We start from the raw sequence: 26939 nt of genomic DNA, 5'->3' as shown, positions 1-26939 counted from the left end.
GCTTCCACCAGGCTGCACCCATGGCAGCCACCCACTGCAGGCTGTTGTAATCCTGGGATAGGCTCTGAGGAGGTGGGAAGAGCAAATACAACAGGAGTGAGCCTTTCCTTATGCTCCTTGGGCACTGGGCTTAGACAGGAATGCAGACAGAGCAAGAAGGATGCAGTTCTTATTTCCTATTTTAGCTGGGGACAGGTGAGGGACAGAAAAGTGTTTGATGTCAATAGTATCCACTGTACTGACAAGAAGAGGCTGGGAGAAATGTTAACCAGGAAGAAGAAAAGAAGTGATTCAGTCTTGATATACTTCAGGCTGGGAGTTGTGTTTAGTTTTTCCTTTTTTTTCTCTTTCTTTGCACTTTCTCTAACAATATCACTGCCAGAGGCAAGGTCCTTTTCAGACACACACCCCAGCTACCTCGTCTCTTATTCACTCTTCTTTCCAAGGTCACAAAAGCCATCTAAAGCTCCAAAAGACACTGCAGGGGCAAAAAAGATGCATACTGAAGGGCATCTATCAGGAATATGAAGCACCCTTAAGAGTTGCTGTGTCTATTCTCCTCTAAGCCTACAGACAAGTGTAAACAGTTTCTTTCAAATTCCCTAATGTAAATTTAAACAGTCCCAAGAGGCTGCCCCCCCACGCACGCACATGGAGACAAGAGCTGACTGCAGCATTCAGGGCAAGGGGGGTCTGAGATGCTTGATTGATGCCTAATCTCTGTTCCAGGCACCAAGGAGGGCTGGAAAAGAAGTCGTGCCCTTTAAAAACAGAAAGATTTAGTCTTTTGAAACAAATCTGAAATGATGGAAGATTTCAGCAGATGTGACCACAGTGATTTCACCAGATGTGATTGTATCAAGGATCTAATAGAAAAGAACTTCCCTGCTGTTCCATCAGGCTGAAGCCAGGCCTGAAATATCCTTTTTAGTCTTTTGATGACATAAAGGATAAAAGCCAAAGGGAAGTTAGGTTTTGATTTATTTTTTCCCCTTGCTCTTTCATTTTTTCAGGCACAGAATAGTTTTACCTGGTTTATGTTGCTGGATATAAGCAGGACCAAAGGAAAACACTTCAAAAGTTTAAAAAGGGCTGTTCCAAGGCACCATTGGGTGCCTCTAAGATGCCACTGTCATTTAACTGAGCAATGTTTCTTTGACTGGCCACTTTTGAAGATTTCACTGTAAAGAGGCAGATCAGGCCTACCTGGAACAGGGCTTGAGCAGGGTGGGGGTGATCATCTACTAAAGATCAGCCTATATGGTCCCAAAAAGGGCCAATGAATGTGCCAAATATCTTCCTTTGGCAAAGTTCATGGCAGCAGCTGTGCCACAACAAACTGCAGGAGGCACAGTGGGGTAAAGGGAGCTGTGCTCAGCCGCACCTACAGCAATCAGTCTGGGGTAGCCACAGTCCCACATCCAATTTCTCCACTCACGGAAAACACAAATAGCACTGGGTATACAGACTGAACTCATTTCTGAAGCAACAAGGTGTGGTAAAGAACTGCATGGGCTTTCAGCTGGGGCAAACAAACAAGCAGAGGAAGGAAAGTTACTCGTTAAGCAAGGAGACATCTTACAAAACCTTAACAACTGATGTGAAAACTCACTGTGGTGTAGGAAGCTTAAGAAAAGGACAAATAATAAAAACATTTTTAAAAAGAAAAAATACAGAGAAAGCAGATAAAAAAGCATGAAACTAGGAGGCATCAGTCTCAAAACAAAGGGAAGGGGGTAGGTGTTTTGTCACACAACATGCTGCTAAGCTGCAGAGCTATTTCTGCTGCAAGACACTGTGGTTGCTATGAGTTTACATGGATTTCAAAAGCAGCAGGAGAAACATATGAACTCCAAGATACATAATAAATATAAAATGTTCTGTGTTTGCCTTTTACATTTTTCTCTGGTCACCAGTGATTGATTTGCCTCTAGAGACATTCATATGAAGTCTCCACTTGTGTTTTCTATCCACCCGCTGACACCTGCCAGGAGTCACATCTGCTGGTGGGTACATTCCAGTCTCTGCAGGTACATAACTGACCACAGCCCTAGGTGCCAGGGTTTGGCCCAACACCTGGAAAGCCATTTCTTGCTTTCTTTTAGCAGAGACAACAGAAATCACAGCCAACTGCACTCAGCCTCCTGGGATGCACAGATAAAAGAAAGCAAAGACTTCGTTGCAGTTATGAATCTGTACGATAATAATGATTTATATTTCCCTAGAGAGCAGTGTGACAGACCATACCTAGCAAACATCCCTGTCCCAAGGAGGTTATTGTCAGCTGGATACCAGCCCTGGGAAGGGAATGCAGGTAGAGCAGTGGGAGTGAGGTGCTGAAACTCAGAGATACAACCAAGCTCCTCCAGGCCACCAAAGACTGCCAAGCCAGCTCCTTAAAGGACATTTCATTCACTGTATTTGTCATCTGAGACCTGACAAAACATTCCAGAAGACAGCAAACCCCTGTCCAAGCCATCCAAGCTCCAGCCACAATTCAGTTGCAGGACAGCCCTGATTTCATATGGCATGGCTGGGTCTGAGCCACTGCTGTGGCTAGCAACTGGACTGTGGGCCAGTGGGGCCTGTCATCATCTTCCATCACTGTTTAACAAGCTCTGGCTCTGCTTATCCTGGGCAGGGCCCCAGTCCCCACACCAGCAGGTTGGTGGGTCAGGATGCCCCCAGTGTGGATGAGCAGCAGAATAATCCAGGACTCTGTTCCCTTCCCTGCACTCCTGCCCCGAGCACCAGAGGGAAGTTTGTGCCACAAACATCTGTGGTTAGTCCAGAACTCTCAAGGGATTTGGCCATGGATATTAGATGAATGAGCAGAGATTAAAAAAGGATGGAAGGGCACCACAGAAGCTTAGCCAACAGGATCCATGGCCCTGGGGCATGCTCTGAAGCCCAGGATCAAACACCAGCAGTGGATGACTGGTTGATTCGATGGGACACGGACCATAGATCACAAGAAGAGCTGCAATATTCCCCATCCCTTTGCCACCCTGAGGACAACAGAAGGCAATTATTCACCAGGACTAAAGAACATGCAGGAAACAGCACTCAACAAATCCTCCCTGCAGCCCAGGAGTGTGCTTGCAGGTGCCTTGACACTGGGGATGCCAACACAGAGATCCTGTGCTGTCTGGTCCCCTCAGCCCTGTCTGCTCTGCCTCAGGATGATGATACCCAGCTCCCAGTGCATCACAGGCTGACACCTCCACCTGGGCATGTAAACCTGCACCCAGCTTTTGTCTGTTTGATCATAGAAGAAAATAAAGGAAATGTTAAGGTTGGCTAAATGGGGATTTTAAAAGTGCAGGGCTTCTCTGAGCCTCTACACCAAAAACCAGCAAAACAACAAATGCCCTTCAGCTGACCAGAGGATCTTCATGCTGTGAGCCAGAGAATACATGGGGAAAGGCACCACAATCCTCAGCACATGAAAGCAAGAGGATGGATTTGATAAGGAACAGTCAGGGGATGAACAGAGAGGAGGAATCCCACGAGCCAACATCTGCCAGAGCAGCAGACCCAACAGCCCTGAGAGTTTGCTTAACATGTCTGATCAAAAGCTTTGGGAGTCTTGTCTGTGCTAAGTGCTACCAGATGCAAAATCAGCAGCAAGATGTGAAGTGTATTAATAAACTAAGGAGGCAAAGTTATTTGAAAACTGAATGGGGAAGGTGGGGAGAGAAGAGGGATAATGAAACCAGTTTATTTTTTCCATCAAGGCAATTTAATATTCTCCGGGTGGAGTTACAATTACTCGTCCTTGGGAATTAAATTGAATTTGTGAAACATTCCTGTTCATCAACAGAATATACAATAAGAACTGGGAGATATCATTTTTTTCTTTACACCTTGGGCAGGACAGCACTACTTGTCTGTCCACAGGGCAAGAACAGCTGGCCATGAAGTCTTTTTGACCCAGCACGACTTTCACTGACTTTAACTAACTTTACAGCAGCAGGGAATATATCCCTTTTCTTTTAATTAATGCAATTATATTAGGACTCATTATTGACAATTATGGTGACTGTTAAGAGTTTCCCCTTTCTTTGCCCACTCTCCCACCAACTTAAAATCTGCTCCAATATAGTCACAAATTAATGTTTAATTAGCCATCAAGCAGAATCAAGCTGATGTTCCCCACAGAGTATTGCTGCTTACAGAAAATCTGAGAAATAGGAGAACATAGAGGATATTTCATCATCTGCCTCCAAGGGGAACCATAACCAAAGAGCAGTCAATTACCCCAATTCAGCTGCAAAGTTTAATCAATGCAGAAACCAAACAGCTCATTAAGTGTCCACTGCAATAATGGAAGACCTCACTGACTCATATGACATGAATGTTTCATTTTTAAAAGATCCATTGGTGATGTCAAAGAGCAGAGACTCCCTTCATCTTCTCATCCTGGCCAAGTTGTGATCTTCATCTTTCCTTTTCTGGCATAAGAAAAGAGGTAAGAGGAGGATGCTTTGGACAGCACAGGATGTGTCTGACAAGCCACAAATCCCACACACCTGTGCACAAGGCATTCTGTCACACCCAGGCTCACAACTCTGGATTTATACCCAGAGGGGAAAACCACACCAAACACCACCTCCTGCCAGGCACAAGGAAAGCACAGGGCTGAAGGTGATTTCCCTTCTTTCAACACTTGTGCTGAGTCTGGCATACTGTGTCCAGTATGGGAGGCAGCAGTTTAAGAACTTGAGACGCCCCAAAAAAGGAGAGAAACAGCTGAAAAGGAGACACGTAGAGCACTCAGTTTCACCTACAAAGGAGATTTAGTAGCTCAATAGCAATATCTAAAGAGTTTCACAGAATGAAAATGCCAGATACCACGAGACTGTCCAATCTAGCAAAACAGAAAAACACACAGCAGTCGGGAAGCCAAAGCTAGGGAAATTCCATTTAGAAATAACAGAGATACTCATTTATGTCCAACACTGCAGGCAATTACATGTTAAAACAAACTTCCAAGATTTCTCCACCTCTTGATGTCTGTGGATCAAGGCTGGATGCCTTTGGTCTCCCTGGGTGACCAGGCAAAGCTTTATGATCTGGGATAGGCAGAAGGACACAGCTGACAATTTAATGGCTCTGCTGGCCCCCACCTCGACAGAGGTGAGAAAGAAACAGCTCTGCCAATCCATAAAGATCTACTGGCATCACTTGGTGTTTGCACCACTTTAACTGGAAATTAAATTTGCATGAACAAACTCTATCGCACACAAGACTGCATATTGTGACAGTTAAATAAAGAGCTTTTTAAAAGGCACACGTCTCAGGCAATTTAAATCAAAAAAGATAGGTTTTGTTAAAGCTACCAATTTCAGAAAATTAAGGTTGACTAAAACTGTTTCTAAAACTCCTTTTGGAACTTAATCACATATTGGAAATCCATATGCAGCTGTTTGTGTCACCTGCAAAAAGACTGTATAAAACATAAGCATGTGCTTAATTTTACACGTGTGCTTAAGTTCCATCAACTTCAATGAAGTTTAGCACACAGCCAAGTTTCTCTGAATTTGAGAAAGCATTCCTGAGCATGAGCTGTGAAGCTATTAGGAAATCACCAACGAGAAAAAAAAGTAAAATTAAAATTGGCTGGTCAATTTTCACAGCCTGAGAAAGCACTAGGTCCAGGAATTAAACATATAACATATTTCTGAGTTTCTTTGCTTGTTTTGCTGTAATAGTAAGGGGTGAGTGCCAAAATGTTTGCAAGGATTCCCAGTGAACCTGGCAAAATGTCAGCAAAATGGATGTATAAAACTACATGAAAGTCAATGGCATGGGTTTGGCTTCTGAGGAAATGAATCATGTTAAAAATCTACTATATGTCTCAAAGCTGAGAAGAGGAAAATCTGGACTCTGCCTCAGTCTACCCATTTTTGGGGTGGTTAGTGGCTGCAGTTCATGGAGCAGGCAGACCTCAGCAGGGCAAACCCCACAGTCTGATTCAATGAAGAAGGTTCTTGCCTTCAAGAAATTTGCAATCTCGTTTTCCAAACCATTAGGCCCGCTTCTACATTCCCTTCAAGGCTGCCAGATGTGTGTCTGGTACTGGATTTGGCTGGCTGACCATGGTTTTTTATTTCTTTTTTAATAGCAACTGCCTTGTTTGGACACCTTATGTTCTACACATCTCCTAGGTGGGAACCTTAGGTGAAAAAAAGAGACGTGAAATACACAGAAAGCTGAACAATGGATAATTTCTGCTGCCCTAAAAGAGATTCTACAGTGTGCAGAACCCTCCTGGGAGAGCCCCAAAGTTTAATTTGATATTTTCCACATGCAGATAAAGTAATGTATAGTGCTGTCTTTCAATTAGAATTCATACATCAGAAAAGGTGGTACCCCCAGTACACAATAGACCTCAGGAAAACACCATTTAACTGTATCTATGCTTGGGGCCAACAAGCCACAGAAGCCAAACTTCAGCATTGAAAGTGTGTTCCTGACCTAAGTGTCTTTAAGAGGCTCAACCAACCTCAGAAGTGACCACATGCTGCTCCCTGAAGGCAGCCCCACCACCCGTGGGACACCCAGCTACCTGCAGACCTCAGCAGGGGCATCCTTTGGGAACACAGAGAGGGGCACTGCAGGGCTGAACTGGGAGAATTTGCAGAGCCAGAGACAGAAGGAGGAAGGGGCAAGCAGCTCAGGAGCTGGAGAGGAAGGCCAGCCCTTGAACGTGACAAGAGGTGAGACTGTTCCCATGGCAAAAGAGAAATGCAGAGATGGAGAGGGAAGGAGCTGTGCCTTGGGACTGTTCAATGAAAGCAGTTTGTAAAGCACCTTTGTTGCTTACTGGCTTCAGCAACACTTGGGAGTTGCTACAGCTTTTTCAAACATTTTTATTTTACTTCTCTCAACATTAAAACCAATACTAAAACAATCACATGATGTTTTCCAGACGCTCTCCCTTACCTGTTGTGTGTTAAAGCTAATCAACATCCTGCATTTTAATCAGCAAAACAAATTGAAAAATACAATTGTGGAGAATGGTCCTTCAAAGATGGAGTTTTATGGTAGCAGACACTTAAAATCATGTCTGGAACAAATTCTTTCAGCTCTGGCTGTAACATTTCTCATTGGTATTTCTACCACTTTCCAGCCTGCTCAGCCACTGTGCCACACACTCCTCACAGACGCAACATTTTCTAACAACAAAACCACCCTTCATGGCAGCTGAAGCTGTTTTTCACCAGCAATGGAAACTGAAAATCAGAGACAGGAACCAGCATTTCAGCCACTTCCATTCTTGGAAATTAGATGTTCTCACAACTTCTCCATATCCACATCTCATTGCTGCCAGATAAAATTTTCGTCAAAAATAGGATGAAGTTTTTCCTACTCTTTGAAAAACTCCAGGGCTGTAAAACTGAATTTAGGCCACAACTGGATTCCCCAATCAGTAGAGTTCTATTTCCTTTTATCTTGTTTGGCCAAAGCTCTTTTCTACACTGCACAGCATTACAGTACTTAAAGCACCAAACCCAAGGTGGGAATCTGACTCTGCTCTGTCACGTTCCAGACTACCACCATGCCCAAGATGCATGGAAAGACTTTGACTTTCTAAACCACATCTTCCAATTCCAGACAGCTTCACAGAAGAGGCATAATAATTTGTCTGCTGCAGTTTTTAGCATTCCTTCTTGTTACTGTCTGTTTTAGTCTTGTTGCTGCATTATAGTTCCCTAATGCAACACAGGCTACCCAGGATCTGAGACAAGAGCATCCCATCTTGCAAGAGATTTTTCCTAGGACCTGCTAATCCAACAGCAGACTTGAAGAGCACTCAGATAAGAGAAGAATGAAAACTTCTTCTGCATTGCTCATGTTATCTTACTCTGCCCCATCACACAGCTCATCTGCTTTGATAGGAGAATTCCCACATCTTCATTATCTTTTTATCTTCCCTCTCCTTAAATAATTCTGCCTTAGATACAATGATGTATTTTCTTGCTTTTTCTCTGTCACCAGCCAAGCTCTGACAGAATAAAATTGCCTGCTTTTTCTGCATGCTCTCCATGCCTCCACTATTACTTTCCACATTCACGCCTCTATTATCCATGGGTATAATCCAGGTTACAGATTAAACTCTGCAGGTGCCAGCTGTGGCTGACTCCATCATTTGCAGGGTGACAATGTCCCTCAGAAATGTGCTCACAGGACCAAGGAGATGCTCACCAGGGCTTGTAGCCTTGGGCACAGCACTGGGGTAGCCCAGCCTTCTGTCTGGACCCAAGCTGGCACATGTGCTGTGTCTTAACCTGGAATGGATTTACCTTGATCAGCTCTGACCATCATAAGCAGCAACACTTCTGACCTTTCTGTTGCCTCTTACGACTTTTTAGTAGGTCCCATACCTGTATTTACACATGATATGCACCAGGCTTTTGTTTTCTTCTGTTCTTTCATCTCATCACCTGCTATATGGCAGATTATCAAAAGCTGACCTGTTTCATCTCTGAAAGCATCTCCCAGCCTCAGCCACAGAGCTCTCCTCCCAAAGAAGGCACAACTGTGCAGGTCCTGGCACATCCTATGTGCTGGGTGACTATTAAACAATAACATAACAAACACGTTAAATAACACAGTAATAGGCATGATGAAAATAATGAGCACAGTTAACTGTTTGGGTTCTTGCTTACTTTGTAGTCCTTGCTGAGAGATTCAGCTATTAAAGGCTGTGTTGCATTATAACATTGCCAAGATATTAATAGCCAGGCAGCGAGATGAATGGCAGGCTTACACTGCACAATTAAAACTTTTCCAGTTTACCCTTTCAGTAAAATTTGTGGTTTATAATAAGCATCTTTGTCTACTCTGCAGAGAGTAAGGATTGGAAAGTTACATGGATGGGAACAGAGGTTCATTAAAGATTTAAAATAGAATGTGGTTTGGCATTGTAAAATAAACATGCGTATAAGATGGGATGCATCAAGAGCTGCCTGAAAGAAGTGCTCAGTGTTCCTTTTCACTTGTGATCCTGGATCTACTAGTCATGCTATCCACAAAAAGGGATGAAAAAGGAACAGGGATAAAATGTGCATGCTTGCTCCAAATAATGTGAAGGTCTACTCTATATCCCCAGTCATGATTCATTTCTCATACGTATATCTATATGGTGTAAATATATAAATACACACATGTAAGAAATCTGTGCATTTCCTCTCTCATGCATCCCAATATTCATCAACATATACAGATGTTATATTACTGATTTTTCTCACCCTAGAACCTAAAAACCCCTATTATAGAGCAAACACTTACTGACCTGTAGAGACCCAGTGAGCATTCAAATATTCAGAGAACATACATGTTATTTAAGTCTAACTTAGAGCATTCTTGTTTCTCAAACACACAGGGAAGGCAGGAAAGAAACAGATAAAAAGCCAAGGTTTGAGTAAGATGGTTAAAATTACCAGGTAATTTATTTATACTGTTGGACACAGCTTCAATTTCGACAAAAGGCAGATGCTTATCATATGGATTTTAATAAATCAGCTTAGAAGTCACAGAAATCTGCAAAAGCTGAATCTCAAATGGCAAGCAATGGACACAGACTGTGGCTTTATTTACAGTTTCTGGGAGATGCTGATCCCTCCTGGAGTCAGGCAGCCCCACCAGCAGCAAGAACTGCCCTCTGGTACCAATATTCCTCACCAGGGAGCACCTACAAGCAGGCCAACAGCCCTGATGATTAACAAAATCTAGCACTAGAGGGAGGCTGAACACATGTTCTGCTCTCTTTGGCCTTTTCAGCTTCTCCAGACACTAAAAGGCAGGTGATTCAAAGCAAGCCCAGCACCAGCAGGCAGAGCCCAGCCTCTGAACAGGAGATGAGCTATCTAAGGCAGCAACCCCCACTGGCAAAATTCATACTCTTTCCTCCCCAGCTATTTACCAAAATGTGCATGCAAAATTAAGAAATAAATTTTGAAAAACAATACAAAACAAAAGCCCAACAATTCCTGTGTCCTGGCTGTCCCTCCAGCCAGTGAGTCAGAGCCCACAGAGGCACTGCCACGGAGTCAGACAGAGAAACACCTGGCAGCCTCTTCCCCAGCAAGGATGAGGCTGTTGCTTCTCTCATCTATCAGCACATTCCCACCTTCTCTGGGGTGTGAGCACGGAGGAGGAGTGAGCCAGGTCTGCTCTCCTCGGAGCAGCCTCGCGCACACGCCTCCAGAACGCGCCCCGGCTTTCCTCCTTCCAAAATTCCCTGCCAATAGGAACTCGAGCCCCTTGGCTGATTTTCTGCACATGACAACAGGAAGATATGACCAGTGAGTTCAATAAGTCTGAATGTGGGAATAGTTCCCTGCCCATGGAGCTGCAGCCCCTCCAAGCACAGATGGTTAAAACAAGAACTGCTATATTAAAACTTTTTATATTATACTTCATGCAACTATTCAAAATCAGATTGTTTCTTCACTTTAACCCCCAACCTAAAGCCACTTTTTGACATCCACTTTGATATATCCCAAATTGTTCCTACGTTCAGGCACTGATGGGGTTTAGTCATTAATCTGCAGTTATTACAATAATGAGGCTCTGGGATGTAGCAGGCAGAATTGCTCTGGGATGCAGGAGATCTCAGTCTTATTTTTAGCCTGCTACTGGTCAGCCTGGTGACCTAGGCAAAGCACTTTCCCTGCACCAGCTTCCTTATCAGGAAGAGAGTGGTAATTCTTTTGTAAAGTGTTTTGTGGCCTGTTTTTGCACACTGATAACAGCTGGGGGTTGCTGGGAAAGAAATGCCATCCCAGCTCAACACAATCCTCTCCTTCCCATGCTGTGGTAGCATCTCAGATCCCAAAAGAAAACCAGGCCCATCTGCAGATGCAGCACATGCAGGTAATTAGTAGAGATCTGTAAATGGATCTTTCCCCAAGGTGGCCTTTGGCAAGCTGGCAGCTGAGGGTCACATCTGCTTTAAGCCACCCAGATTCTGCCCCAACATGAAATGCTGGGCTCTGACCCTCACCTCTAAAGAGAACTGGTAATTTCAAAGCCAGCAGCACCCGTGACTCCTGAGACAGCCTCCATGGACGGGGCATGGGACAGGGACTGGCGTTTCACTCTGCTGTGCAGATCTCATCCCTGCCTGGCCAGCAAGGCAGGAATTGCCAGAGCCATGAGTGAGGGTCCCTCTCTGAGAGCAAACAGGGTACTTGAGAGGCAGCTGATCAGAGTTTTTCCCTTTTGCTTTCCCTGGCCTCGGCAGATGCCTGTTTTGAAACTAGAAGGCAAACACATAATAAAAATCTGCCTCCCTCCCTCCCAGATCTATCTATTTCCCTTTGACAAACAGTGATTTCATTTTTCTTCCCGTCCAGAATTTTTTTTTCTTTCTCTTTTAAACTGAGCCCAGGCCAACGTGGCAAAAGGCTCTTTGCTCATGTCCTTATTTGTCAAACACGCCACCGCCACGCCCTCACCACCATTCTGGGAACAAGTCCTTGCCTTCCCCGGCTGCAGCCGAAGGGGAACTTCCCAACACAACTCTCCCCCAGCCCAAACACACTCTTTTAAAAATAAATATTGCTTTTTCTTTCCTTTTTTTTTTTTTTTTTCTCCTAAATAAAGGGCATTCCAGTTAATAAGAGTTTGAATTTACTTCCCCTTTCATCCCCACAGCTCTGCTGTGAATCTGAATCTGACGGATCTAGATGGGAAAACAGAAATTACAAGAAAATGCCAGATCTATCACAAAGGTATTTCATGACCCAGCCCTCTTCCAATTTCCATCAGAGCATAAGTCAGATACTAAAGTACCTTTTTGGATCTGATCCTAAGTAGCCAGTTCCACTGTCCAAACAGAGATCCAGAGATAAACAGGTCCATGAAAACTGGGTATTATTATTTTAACTGCTGCTCTTAAGCTTTAGCTTAAACTGTAATAAGCTGTGCAGCTTTCAGCCCTCTGGTAACAGTAACACACAAACTGATAGTAAACTAAGCATCTATCCTGCTGTCCTCATCAACTTAACACCTAGTATGAAAAGCTTTACCTGGAGCCCCACAGCACACATACTTTATAAGCTATCATCAGCACTGTACCCTCCAGAGAGAAATTTCTGATGTAAAACGTCTGATTTCATGGAACAGATGAATTTCAAACTCTGGAGCAGATCTGGAGGGCTCTCACCAGGCCCACAGGGACCAAACCACCCCAGAGAGCATCCTCAGGTCTGGTCAATGCTCAGGAACTGGGTCTGCTGCTGCAGCACTTACATTTAGCAGTGGGGAAACTGAGGCATGGTAATTACATGGGCTGGCATTGGAGAGCAAAATCAGCCTCTTGAAGCCCAATCCAACACATATTCATGAGACCCCTGATTTCACACAGCCATGTCCTCACAGCAGAAGGAACACAGTCACCATTCGTTCTGCTCCTTTAGCTCCTTTAGCTCGCCTGTCCAGAGTTGAGAAAATTACTGTGTTTGATGCACAAAGGCATTGGGCAGCTTTCTCCAGCACCACCTGCCCTTTTCCTTCTCTCTTGGGCTTTACATCTTGCTTCAGCATGACTTTTGCAGCTCCTGAAAAATAAGGAGCTGATCTTGCAATACAAAACCCTGCTGGCTCCCGACTTTAGCCCTGACTTTAGCCTGCTCCCAATTTCCTACAGAAAAGGACGGGAAAAGGAAGGGGAGTAGGTGACCAGAGAGCGCTGATGAAAGGCAGGGAGCTGTGTTGGCTGCATTTGGGGTGGTGACAGGCAGGACTGCTCAGCTACAACAGGTAGGCTCCCCTTCCTCTGAGCAGGACACCATGCAAAGGAATCCTGCTCTAACCAAGCTCTTGCTAAAACCCAACACTGAACACAGCTCCAGTCCCAGTTCCCCAAAGCCAGAGAGAAAGGGTGTGACAAACAGCAATTCCATGAGCTCAGAGGGCAGAGCTGTCCTGCTGAGTGGTTCTACCAAGGGGCACATCCCCATGACAGCCTCGAGTGGCTCGGGACACTTTTGGAGCCACGGCAGGAGCGAGCTCCTTTCAATAAGAACACAAGGTACTCTGCTTGGGTGACCTGGGAAGGGAGAAGCCTGACCCTGAGGAATCCTGTGAGGCAGCAGGACCCCTGGGTGCTGGCCAGGCTCCCGTGCAGGCACCCTGCAGGCAGTGCCCTGCCTCTGCCAGGAGCTGCTGCTCCACGGCTGCCCAGGGCGCTCTGGAAGCTCCCCTGCTCCCACGGGGGCCACTCTTCTCAGAGAGATAAAAGACAGAACAACACTTGCTGGGGAATTACTTCATTCCCCCAAGGCTGGGAAAAGCCATGCTCTGCACTTGGCAATGTCCCTGATGCTGCAGCCTTTCCTGGCAAGGGAGAACACAATCCCTGTTAACCCCTTCCTGCTCAAAGGCTGCTTCCAACACTAAGCCCATTGCAGGAAATGCTGAGGCTTTGCCACAGTGTCTGAACATCTTGCCACAGGCAAGAGATGACAGTAAGCCCATAAGGGGGGGAATGTTTTGTTTTTCCCAAGGCACAACGCAGGCAAATTGACTCTAGAGTAGATGAGAGGGTCAGGAACTAAGTCAGGCCCTTTGAATCCTGTTTAATGCCTGTCTGCTGGCCTACTGTCATATTCAAACCCACTGAGGGATACAGGACTGCACCATCTTCCAGGGCTGTCAAGGGCAGCCCCATGCCTGTGGATATGTGGTTACAGGACTCAGCCTCAAACCTAGACCATGCTCTCTTTGTTCTCAGTACTTCTCATAGAAGGCACTTTCAGATCTTTGGAGATCCAGTGTTTAAAAAAATTCTGAACACCAGCATAGAGGTACTTCTGGCAAGCTCAGCCTCTCCTGTTCCTGCACCAACATTCACATAGAGCTGAATTACAGGCTTATTCCCCAACTACATTTCAAATTTACAACCAGACCCATCCTCAGCCTTTCTTTTGGTCAGCTAACAAAATAAACTCTTCTGGTCTCCGCTGGGAAGATCAGCTCCTTGATCACCTTGACTGCCTTGTCCTGGAAGTCTGAATTCATTTCTCCAGAATTTGCCTGAGCAAACACAGACCTGACATTCCAGGCAAACCTGCAATACCTGTACAAAAGTGTTCCTGTCTTTCAAAGGTGTTCAAGGTCTGTCCATATTCCCTTTGGACATCATTACTTCATGCATCTTAGAAGTTGCATTTTCATCCAGATGGCAAAGCTAGAAGATCCAAGCCAGCAAAAAGAGGGTGAAAAGGGACTTAATCACATCACTGGAGCCTGGGCCAGGGCTTATTTGCTTCACTTAATTTTAGGCATCCAAACAAAGTACTTTTAGGATCAGATTACCGCCCTAAAGTCTCTCCACAGCCCATGGAAGGAGATGGCCATTCCAGAAAACAATTCATTCTGGGAAGGTTTCACTCCCATTTGCCATCACAACGGCATAAGGCAATTAGTCTTCTAATTCAAGCCGGATGGGAAAAATCCTTTAATAGCCCAGCAAGTTTTGAATGGAAATATCCCCTGCTTGGGAAACACAGCTTGTTAAAGCTGACTCGGTTATTCCTGACCTATGATTTTTAACCAGAACTTTGCCACCTCATTTCATTATCATTCATTCAACTCCACAATTTCTGGACTGGTTCTGCACAAATGACAAAATTCTTGTGTTCTTACCTGCACATTGTAAGAAACATCATCCAGAGGGGGTGGAGGGGGAAAGGCACCTTGTGATGATGTGATGTTCCCAAGGTCATCCACAGGAGGGGGTGGGGGAGGAAGAAAGTCCCCTAGGAGAGAGAATGGAAGAACTTAGACTCAGCAGCATTTCCCCACATCATGACATGGATGATCAGGAGGAACTCCGCAATACTTTCAGCTCTGCCCATCGGTTTTGTGGCACAGGACATAACATATTATTTAACCATTAATGCTCAGCTTCACCCCTCACTGCTTCAGGAGATGGCTACACAGCTCAGTAACAGCAGCAGATGGCTTAGGGGTGCTTAGATTCCACAGCAAAAGGTGATGTGCCACAAAGCCTGAAGGCACCAACAAGCAGCTCCAAGATCCAAGTCACATCTCAAACCTGCCACAGGCAACAACAAAACTTGCACTAACGAACACCCCCTGTCTAACCTTGCAATGGATCCCATCCAATTCACTTCCCCCATGTGCTAAATTATGCCAGTTCTTCTTGATGCCCCTAAAGACAGCATCAGGTGCTGTCCAAAAGCAGATTCCCTGCTGCAGAAGAGACATGGAGGGCTGGAGCTGGAGCCCAAAATCAAGACCAGCCCATCTCCTGCATCCCTGCTGCTGGCAGGCAGCCACACTCTGCATCTTCCTCTTCCACAAGGACCTCATAGCTTCATACAAAGAACTGCTGGGAAGATCACAGGCTCTTCTCAGTGACAACAGCCATGTGATGGGCCAGGTGCAAGCACACATGAATCCACCTCTCTTAACTCTGGATTTTTACAAGGCGGCTGATGTACAAAATTTCTAGAATTCAACTTGCTCATGTTAATCTTCCAAAAGTGCTGATGGGAAGACAAAGCAGCACATACTGGCTGTGAAGCCATCCAGCTTAGCATAGAGATGGGAGGTGGGAGCAGAGAGAAGTTCTTGAGAATTTCATGGGAATGAAATTCTTGTAGGAATTCCCCTTTCTGGTGGGACCACAAAGGAGAAAGAAAACAAGGACAGAGCAGCACAGGCTGCAGGCAGCAGGACACTAGGCTCTGAAAGCACCTCCTAATGGTGAAAAAAGAGCATTTCCCATTAGCAGTGATTTTGTCTCCAGGGAAGGCAGCTGCCTGCAATTTGGACCACTTTGGTATGCTTTTATTTGTTCTTATGAAGATTGATGCTGCAAGTAGAGTTGTTTGCTGTTGGCTCTTGTGAGTGCAGCATCTGGGATAGAAGGTTTCAGATTAATAAAATTGTGGTATTTCACATGTATAGGAACTGTTGCTTTTGGAAGGAGCTCCCTACTTGACACTCCAGATCTCCATGCAGCATTACACAGTGTTCAGGCCAGATGCCCTCAGCACCACCCTAAATGCCAAGGAGCAGGCTCCAAACCACTCAGGAAGGTGCTGACTCAAACCCCTGTGACCTGCAGCCTTCTGGGCCACCTGTGCCAGGTGTAAAGCCCTAGGCTCAGCCCAGCCCAGGCACAGGCACCAGCTGGGCAGCACTGCCAGCACAGCACCTCCATGCTCTCTGCCATGGGAAGCAGATGAGTCTGCAGCCCTCAAAAGCTTTTCTCTTCTGTTTTGAATCACTGAAAGACACAAACTTCCCCTAGGACTTTCAGAGATGTTATTTACCAGGAAAGTAATTCCTTCCCATTTTCTCCAAAATGAGCATGGATGGGACTCAAAAAACCCCTTCTGAATCCCTAAGAAAGTATCATCCTAAATACAGATGCTCAAAGACAGCTCAAAAACAACATACTGAAAATTAATTTAAGACAATCATGTTGCTCCAATACATAAAATCCCATGAAACCCACTGGCTCATGCTATGATAGAGTTCAGGATTGATTTTTCAAAAACTTATGTCCAATAATACCTGCAGTATCCTCCTCATTGCCCTATAATTAATTCAATCTTTTGTTTTGAATCATGTGAAATACAATATGAAATAAAAAGAAGAGAGATTTTGAAATTAATATCTAAGGGGTTAGTTCTAAAAAATGCTGGGATATTTGAGTGCTTCTTAAACTTTTCTCCTTTGCTCTGAAAATGACCCTCCAATCAGCCAACATGATTTTGCAAACAAATTCAACTCCAGCGACAGACTTCTCACGATTATGCTTCAGATGATGTTTCTCAGTTAGTCCTGGCTCCGATGCCAGACTGATCTCCCTGCACAGCACATTAGTCAGACACTCTTGCTTTATTAAAATCCTTCAAAACACCTAAGGAAAATCATGGTAGAGAATATGCTGGAGGAGATGAGACAGGGTAAGGGGAAGGTTTTCTGCATAAATAGAATCTGCATCTAGCAATGACTGTTAGAATAAACATATACAAAATACCATTTTTGCCCCTTTGGAAGACCCACTTCTTCTGAAAGAAAAAAACAAACAAAACAAAACAAAACATTGGCAAGATTTCTCAGAAAAGGAGCAGGAAAAGAGCTCTCTCTTAGACTTTGGAAGAAAACACTTCTTTGCAGTAGGAGACAGCTGGCTCTACCACATCCCAGCCCAGCTCTGCTGACTCCATCCTGTGCTAGATAAGCTGCTGGCTCCACACTCCCCACAAGTGGGAAGGTTTGTAGACTGGGAATCATTGAGCAGATGCCTGATGAACTGGGGGGACCTTGCAGATGTTTGGCCTTTTCCTGGTCCTCTGCGAACAGATGGACCTTTCTCCTTCACAGCTTCAGTTATTTATTCTGCCACTGCGCCTTCCTCTTTCCCACACACAGCCACAGGAGCTGATGCTGTTCCCACTGCACTGGCGGGAGAATATTCCCTGGGATGCAGAAGGGAAAGCTGTCACTGCATTGTTATTGTTGGCAGTGCTGGAAGTCTCCCTCCGGCAGAGAGGGAAGCATGCAAAGACTCAAATCTGTGTCCTCAGCAGTGTATGATTCTAGATGATGGGGGGAAGAAACAGCTCTAGGTTTGAGGGAGTAAAAGAGGAAAAGAACCTGATAGCCAGCTTATAGTCCCTTTAAGCACAGTGTCCCTACAGTGTACCTTTGGGACCTTCTCTCACCCCTGGAGCTTTGCAAGTCAGATTTCATTTACTTAGAGCTGGGCAAGTCGTGGGCGGAGGTGGATAGCTCATGTCCAGGCAGAGCACATCACTGCCACCCTCTGCTGACCACCTTCAGTGTCCCAGAGCAAGGCAGGACCCCTGGACAAGGGACCATCCCTGCTCTGCTCAGGTGCACCAGCAGCCTCAGCAGAACGGGGCTCTGGGGCTACCAGTTAACCATGGGCTGCTGGAGGACACAGCCCACCCTGAGCTCACCCTCTCCTGACTGATTTAACCAGGTTGTCCCTCCATGAATAAGGGATAAGATGGGCAAAAGGCTCATTAGTTTTGATTATTGTTCAGCACCAAGACTAGCATTTTGGTTGACTTCCACCTGAACACTTGGATGTATTTCAGGTTATGAGAGTGACTGCACTGAGTTCTGTCGAAAGAGAAGTATCAAGGTACCTCCAGAAGGCAATTAGTACTTCAAGGCAGGTGAAGAGACTTGCCTGCCTTCAGCTCTTACAATGAGAAATCTCTACCTGGTACCATATGTTTAAGAAGAAAAAATAAACAGTCCTTGTTGCACCAGCTACTTGTTCCCCCTTGGTACAGCTGTGAAGGCCATGAGCCAACCTACGAGGGGGCTGTGCAGTGGGACACAAGCCCAGCTTGGTTATTTCAGATACAGCAGAGCAATGTGCAGTGAAACCACAGCTCTGAACTCTCCCCTCAGCACCCCTGCAGCTCCTGCACTGATCATCACCTGCTGCCCCCAGCAGGGATGGGACTGCAGCCCAGTAACAGCCCCCCCCCGAGCCATAGAACACTTGTGCATTGTAAATACAAGTAATTAGGCAGAAATTAGGTGAGTTCATCATGGTTATGTTAGGAAGCAATAGCAGTGCCATTGGCAGAAGTGATGCCTCCCAGGCCCCAGCCTGGCTTCTGGCTCCAATCAAATTGTACCACTGTAGATGCACTTGGAAGATTTTACCCCTCTCCACCCCAAAATTTCCCCTCTTACACTTTCCAAGGAGCATTAAACATTTCACTATTACACTTTTAAGTATACAAATATAAAATTGTTCAAAGCCCTAACAGACACCTACATCAGCACAAACCTGTCAGGGTGAATAAAAACTCACAAAATTTTTGCCACTGGCTGCCTGATACCTTCTGGGTACAAGTACGAGCTGAGAAAAACATCCTGTCTCATGCAGCAAACACTGTTCTCACTTACAGGCTAACCTTTAAAACTTTAAGTGCACTTCATTTTTTGCTGGATCAGGCTCATGTCTCAAGTCTTTGTTTTCAGGAGATATATCTGCCAGCCAACAAATGAATTGTAGCACAGTAATTGCCTCCCCCCTTGACAGACACAGTTGTTTAGACAAGAAGATTTGTGGCTTCGAAGCTTCCAGACTTGAAGAAGGGCTCACATGTTCAGTGAAAGAGACTCTTTGGGGGAAAACACAGAGAAACACGAAAAAGCAAAGCACCATATTTTTCACTGAAACAGTAAGTTAATGAAACCTATTAAACAAAAAAACTGGGCTTACACTGGTCTTCCCAGACCTCTGGTTGGCATCTGAGGACTATATGTCAGATGCTATTTCGATTTTCTCCTTCCAAGCAAAAATAACCCTTTCTGATTGTTGTCTTGATAATTTCTGATTCTGAAGCTGGTTCAGAATCAGTTTGAATCACCTGAGAAACACAGTTCAGCCCTGACTCAGAGACCAGACTAAGGATAGTGATGGAGCAAACCCCCACTGCTGTGTTTCTGTTCTGATCCAGACAGACTCCATTTGGCAAAGTACCGAGCAGATAGAGGCATTACTCAGTCAAGTATTACCTTCTACTGCAGAAAGCCAAAGCTTTCTACATTGAAACCATTAAGATTTACACCCAAACCCTAATTTATTGAGCACTAGGCTAAAATCCTGTTGAAGTGTGCTACCATGAACCTGTATTCCACAGTGACCATTGCAGGAGCCTGCAGAATATCCCAGTACTACCACAGGGGCTGGGAAACTTCCTGCTGCAAAGTGACACCACAGGATTTTTATAGAAAACTTCAGCTAAATGTGACCTGGTGCCTCCTAGGTGTGAACACACATTTTACCAAGTTTCCCAAAGTGAACATGTTCCTGTAGCATCTGTACTTAACACACACTACTAGGCAAGGAAAACACACAATTAAAATCATGTTTTGGCCCCATCCATGTTGTGAGGAGTCACTGAAACCATGTCAGTGCAGGGGAAACTGTTGCATGATGACACACCAGCTCCACAATCCACCTAAATGTACCACATTGGCCTGTGATTTCTAAAATAAAGCAGCTCCAACAACCCAAAGCACTGTTTAAATTACCACTCTTACCAATCACTAATCCCACCATTTGAACTACTTGTGCTAATCAGCTACTGTATTAATAAGCATAAGGAAGAAAACAAAATACTGGCTAATTTCATCCTCAGCATTTAAAAAAGGAATACTGAGTCTGTCAGGTAGTTGCACCGAAAATTTACTTCACCACCTGCTAGCTGAAATATTGCTTTTATGGATTTACATTGTATTAAAAGGTCACTGGCTGTTTAAGTCTTAAACAGTTTTAATCATTCTAAAAGTCTCTTAACAGTAAGAAAAGGAAGCTCAGAACAAACAGCAGCAGGGATTCTAATTAAAAGGGCCAATTCATCTAATTTTATTTGGGGTTAATTATTCAGGATTCACTCTCTGATGTGTAAGGAATAGCAATTAGTAATTTTAGTGATTTGAGGAACATTGGAGGTGTAATCAGTTAAAATGAGTGAGTGTTTACAACACAAGATGTTGAATTAGTTTCTCCCAGCTGGAGAACAGGAACATTAGTCCCCTACAGTTCAGGACTATGAATCGCAGTCCTGCTTAAAATATTCTCTTTAAATTTAAAAAAAAAAGAAAGAAAAAAAAAACAAAAAACAAAACAAAAACAAAACCAAACCCACCACACGCCAACAATCATCTGGTAATTTTGTTTACTACATGGAGAGTCAATAGGAAACGTGTACCATGGTTATGCATCCTCACCTCCACCTTCACCCTGCCATCCAAGGATTTAAACCCCTGGGATTCCCTGGAAACAATTCCCAGCAATTTTCCTATCTGCACAACTGCAGTTAGACTACCACCCTCCTGCCACACTGCCTTTCACAACTGGCTGAGATAATGGAAGAAGCAGCCTGTGAAACTTTGAAATGCTAATTAACCGCAGTGGTTAAATATACAGAGGAAAAATGACCGTGCGATTAACTTAAAACCTCTAGGTACAATTCTTCCTGCAAATGCAAATCCAAAATAGCTCTGCTGGAATCACTCTGGACTTCTTCCAGTGTTACTAGAGCCAGAATAAGGTACTAAAGCTTTCAGGAGAAGCAGATGAGACTCTGGTGGGGACAGAGGAGCCATGTGGGAGAGTGCCAGTGGGAAGATCCAGCGCTGGCTGCTTTGCCATCAGGGTCTGAGATGAGGCAGCAGTTCAAAAGCCATTTTTTACTCTCTCAAGAGATAACTGGGTTTTACACCACTCAGGCATAGCCAGTGGGACTGAAGCTGTACCCCTTGCAAGTTTGTGCCCAGCTCTGGTCACCAAGGCTGGAGGGAAATCCCCTCCACCCCCTGACCTCCTCTCAAAACACCCCAAAGGCAGTAATTAGCAGGAGGGTAGGAGATAAGGGTTCAGTTCTCCAAATCATGCAAAATCTCATCTGCTTCACCACCGTGGACGCCCCTCATTGTGAAAACAATGGGTATTTTTGATGAGACAGCGTTTCCATTCAGCTGGTGGCTGTAGACACCAAGTGCTATCCTTCCTAACAAATCCCAGCCAATGCTCCTGCACCCCAGTGGTGGCAGGGAGGGACAGGCAGGTACAACCCCATGCTGGATTGTCCTCCCACATGCACACCAGCAGAGCTTCCTACACATCAGGCTTACAACACACAAAGCCATCGACAGAGGGCTGCGTTTTGATCTTCAGCTTATTTTTCCATGTGGGGCAGAGCACTCCATCTAATGCCCCACACCAACTTCTCTGCCATAGATGTGACTCTTGGAAAACACAACAGTCCTTTACTAAAGCTTAGTGAACTTTAAAACTTACATGGAATTTTAAAACGTCAATAAAAGTTTTAAAGCTGTGCTAAAATAGAAGAAGAACCGTTAAGATTTAACAAAAAAGCTCTAAGCACTCTTCCCTATCATAGACTTCTTTTAGGGCATTGGGGATGTCATTTAACCCCACTGTGTCTCTGTCCACCAGCATGAAAAGCTTTTCTTTGCCTTCTCTGCGGTGTTCATTCGTAGACATGACCATAAAGTTCATCTTGCTTGTGCAGCCATTAGTACAATGAGATCTCACTTTCAGCTGCAGCTGCTCAGATCCAATAACCGGGACATAAGTAGTTCTGAATGATTTTTTTTTTTTTTCTTTTAATGACAGAAAACAGCCTGCTAAGAGGGAGAGATTTCCACGTAAACAAGTGAAAATCAGGGCATCTAAGTCAGGAGAGAAAACCCTGTCCTGGAGAGGAAATGGGCTGCATTCCCACATACCACCCTTCTCCTCTGAGAGTGCAGGGTCCATGAAACCACGCAACAAGGGAAACACTGCCTCACTCAGAACAAACTGGAACAGGTTATCTATTTGTTTATTAGATTATGGTGTTGAACTCATTTGTTCATTGCTAAGAGCTTCTGACAAGAGTTGACATATGCATTAATTTACTAAAGAGGGCTGTTGTGAAGGAGTTGAAAAAAATGAGCTATGCCACTGGATTAGGCCCTAATTTTCCCTGGCTGCTGTTGCAAAGCACAGTGAAAGTGAGTCTGTTTATTTGGTCAGCCTTCTCCCCTGAGGCAGCAGACAGGGAAGATGGGGACCACGTCCTTAAGACACAACCTATCTTATCTTCAACCAAACCCTCTCTGTCCCTAGTGATGAAATACAAAACACTGCACAGATCACAAGAAACCCATCTCTCAGAGCTCTTCACTGTCAAGGGACTTCCTCAGCTTTTGGAAACTGCAGCCAATGGTTTTAAGCAATGTTGGATTTATCTCTGCCTATGCCTGTTTTTGTATTGTTTTCCCATTTTGGGGGCGAGCTGCAATCTGAGCAGTCAGAGGAAACCCATGTGCTGCAGCCTTGGCTTCAGCCTCAGAGTCAGCAGTGGCCTGTGCTGCAGAACATCTGGAAGGACTAGATCCACTCTCTTGGCCCAGAATGCAAAGGAGAGGGAAAACAAACCCCACTGCCATAAGCAGACCATTCCTGGAGGAGAGGGTCAACCTCCCTTCAAGGTGTTGTCTTCGCTGAGTCTTCTGCTGCTGGTTTGAGAGACTGGCAAGCAGGAAAGGCAAGTGCAGTGCTCAGATGAGCTGATCAGACAAATCCCCATGGACTAGTTTCCAAACTGGGTCACTCATCCTCTGAGTCCTCCAATCCTCATTGCCACCCCTCCCTATGTCACACTTACAAACATCCAGTCTTGGAAGATGAAAGCAAAATGTGTCTTCATCAAATGTATCCCAGTTCACTGTTTACACCAATGCAAACAGCACTGGCTTTCTTCCTTCCACTGCAGTCAGTCAGTGCTACTGGGGAGCAGAAAAGCATCTAGATTTTCTTTCTTTTCTGATATAAAATTAATTGCCTTCTAATTCACTGGAGTAACAGTTGAATAGTAAATTACATCCTTAATCCCTAAAGGTAATTTAAGATAAAATTAAATGTTAGATACATAGAATTCACCTCTATCATATTTTTTTTCAAATTAAATAGCAATGCTTCATATCCAAATTTCAGTGATGGGCTTGGCAGTGTTAGGTTAACAGCTGGACTTGATGATCTTGAAAATCTTTTCCAACTTAAACAATTCTATGATTCTAGCTCCATATATAAATGTTTATTGAGAATGGTGGTGGTTTGGTTCCTTTTGCTGGTACCTACTAAATATGTCCCATGTGATCTGGCTAGAACATGGAACAAAATCAGGATTAAAATCAAAAGAAAATAAAAAAGAATGAGGGTTGTACCTCTCCCTGGGTAGGAGGTACTACCTGGAGGTGCTCTGTATCCTCTCTACTGTACTTCTTGATAACAGAAAAAGTAGAGGAGAAAACAAATGATGCAGACTTTCTCTACTTTCTCTTCTTTGAGATGAGTTGTATCCTAAACACTGATTCACAAGCTTTCCATACCAAAGACCATTTTCCAACACACCAAAGTTACTATACACACTTATACATGCAGTTATTGCCACACTGAGAGCAGAAATGCTTTAAAATTTACACTTTTGCATAATTTAACAGAGTAACTGGTTAGGAAAAAACACAGTAAACTGACCTTTTAGACAAGTAACTATGCATATTTTCCCATATTCCACAAAATCTCCTACCAAGAACCACCCCATTCTTCTGTCTAGTCAGAGCCCAGAGCACTGCGGTGGAGAAAACAAGGGAGAGCATTTCCCATTAGGAGCACCTTAAAATGGGCAAAGAAGAGGTGAATAACAGAGGTACAGAAAGGACTTGCCAAGGATGAGAATCATCTTCCCATCCAGGACACTGATGATACTAGAATTCACTCCCTAGAGCGAACAGGCAGACTGCCTATCCTCAGCATACAAGCAGGGATAAACAGTGCAGCATGGAACTTGTGCTGGTTTTGGGGGACGTGGCTCCCCTCTTGCACTCCCAGCAGGAATGGCCATGACCTTGGTTACCCAAGCACACATTTTAACCTCCTGACCATCCTGAGAGACGAGTCAATCAAACCAGCAGTTTTACTGTAACTCTGATGGTGCCTCCCTTCCAGAGAAAAAGTATTAGGGTCTGGCATCAGCCCAGAGCAGCTGAGAGGGTGTCCTTGCCATGAAACACACCACACCAAAAAGCAGGGTCAACTATTTGGTGCAGAGAAAGCGGGGTGAGATCGCTCCCAGGCTGAATTAAACCTTTTCTATTTAACCGACAGAAAACAAATTACTGAAATACTTGTGGATATTGTTAAAAGGAATAATGCGGAAGAAAATTAAAATTCTCTGCTAAGATTGTGGTTTTGTTTGAAAAGCCAGAGATCTTATTCTTAAAATAAAATGTTGTGGAAAAAAAATGCAACAAATTGTAGTAAAGTGTTGCTACAGTTTCTAGGCTGGACTTTGAATATCTTCAGTATGAGGTTTGGTTTTTCCTCAGAACTGCTTCTTAGATAATTTTAGTCAAACAAAAAATTAAATTAGGTTAGGTGGACAACCTCTCTTGATTTTCTCTTGTTCTAACTTCTTTTCCAGCTTCACTACAGGAGAGTGCAAATCTATCCTTTTCAGATTAATGATTGATCTTCATTCTAAATCCCCACTCCAATATTAATAACCTCTCAGAAAACAATTAAAATGGATATATTGTTTGAGTGTGTGCTCAGGGAGGACAAGAAGAGGATAAATCTTCTCTGATGACAAAAGCCTCTGTCACACTTGGAGGGCTGCTGATGCCTGTGGTGATGGACAGTGGTTATCCACACACACACAGCTCCTGGTGCTTCCACGTGCCTGGAGCAGAGAGGGGCAAGCAGACAGTGCTTGGCAGCAGAGCACAAGAGGTGATGGTCCATCTCAGCAGCTAACAAGAACACCTCTACCAGTGAGCTGGAAAGAGCAGGCCTTTCCCTCCATCAGAGAGAAGATGATGCAGGAAGAATGACTTCCAAATTGACACTATCAGCAAGTGCAAACAGCCAGAGACAGCAGGCAGGTTCATCGCTTGGAGATTATTCTAATGCACAGAAATGCCCGGTGTGCTGAGGCTTTGTGATGAATCATGAAGCCTACGTCATCCAGAGCTGCTTATCAGCTCTGAGAATGTTCTAGCCAACGTCTCTACCTTCTTCATGAATCACAGCAAAGACAGAAGCGTCTCCCCCACGACCCAAGCAGTGCCCTGGAGCTGTGGACTACAATTACTCTTCTGCCTTTTTCCAGCCCCAAGGGAAGCAGGTGGGAAGGTTGGGGTGTTTTCACAATGTAACAAGGGGAAAGCACATTCTCTGTGCTGCCAGCGGGGCACACAGAGATACTGAAGGGTGCAGAGTTTCCTCAGAGCATGGTCAGAGAGCTGGCAGATCTTCCTATGAAGACAGGGTTAGTTCAGCCCAGAGAAGAGAAAGCTCCAGGGAGAGCTAAGAACCCCTAAGTCTCTAAAGGGAGCCTACAGGAAGGCTGGGGAGGGACTTTTCACCAGGGCATGCAGTGTCAGGACAAGGGGAATGGCTTCAAACTGAGAGTACATTTGCATTCGATATATGGAATAAATTTTTTACTGTGAGGGTGGTGAGGCACTGGCACAACTTGCCCAGAGAGGCTGGAGATTCCCCATCCCTGGAAGTGCTCCAGGCCAGGTGGGATGGGGCTTTGAGAACCTGGGATAGTGGACAGTGTCCCTGCCTATGGCAGAGCAGGTGGAATGAGATGATCCTTGAGGTCCCTTCCAACCCAAACCATGGGATGATTCTGTGATACAATTCCATGACCATTTTCAGCATAGTGAGACAAACCTGAGTCACGGCCTGTGTGTTCTCCTAGAGAAGAGCAGAAACACACTCCTTTGGTATCTACATGAAACCCAAGAGAAGCAGGTTTTGAAAACTCACACTGACTTCAATTTTGTAATGCATGACTTGCTGCACGCAGTCATCCAAGGTGACTGCTTTATGCAAAAGCAAAGCTCATTCCTAGAGGATTTAAACAATGACAGATTTCCCTGATGAAAGACACTCAAATGATAATAATTTTATTTAAAGAGAAAACATGGTATTTTTGGGCACCTGGGCTGTCAAGAAAACAAAAAGCAATTGAGACTGCATCTCTGAGAATGTTCTGAAATTGGACACCATTTATATTTCTACACAAAGGACAGATTTTAGATTTAAAAATACAGGCATGGCCTAGCTCTAAAATCCAGTAACACATCTGGGCAAAACCTAAATGTGGATGTTGATGATCTTTTAAAGAACGGGACTCTCTGTTTTCAAAAGACCATGAGATTTACTCTATATCCTTAATCAGGTGATACATATCACATCACATCTTGCTGATTAGTATCTTGATTGATTAAAATCTTTAATTTCATTGGATTTAAAAGGCTAGTTTGAGACACACTCATAAAAAATACCAAGGCTGGAGCTGATGACA

At 44.5% G+C, this 26939-nt stretch overlaps 1 protein-coding gene across 4 annotated transcripts in view; it reads right to left on the bottom strand.

Annotated features, from left to right (window-relative positions):
* The window catches only part of LPP (LIM domain containing preferred translocation partner in lipoma), a 327230-nt gene that overhangs the window by 168765 nt on the left and 131526 nt on the right, over positions 1-26939 (bottom strand). For all 4 annotated transcript variants that reach the window (XM_056498467.1, XM_056498470.1, XM_056498468.1 and 1 more), the window contains one exon: positions 14662-14774. In XM_056498467.1, the coding sequence (XP_056354442.1) occupies positions 14662-14774 (113 nt within the window). The remainder of the gene's footprint in view (positions 1-14661; positions 14775-26939) is intronic.

The sequence above is a fragment of the Oenanthe melanoleuca genome, chromosome 9 (assembly GCF_029582105.1).
Source record: "Oenanthe melanoleuca isolate GR-GAL-2019-014 chromosome 9, OMel1.0, whole genome shotgun sequence".
Taxonomy (NCBI): Eukaryota; Metazoa; Chordata; class Aves; order Passeriformes; family Muscicapidae; genus Oenanthe; species Oenanthe melanoleuca.
The sequence above is the reverse complement of the archived record's forward strand: the minus strand, read 5'-3'. Positions and strand labels throughout refer to the sequence as shown.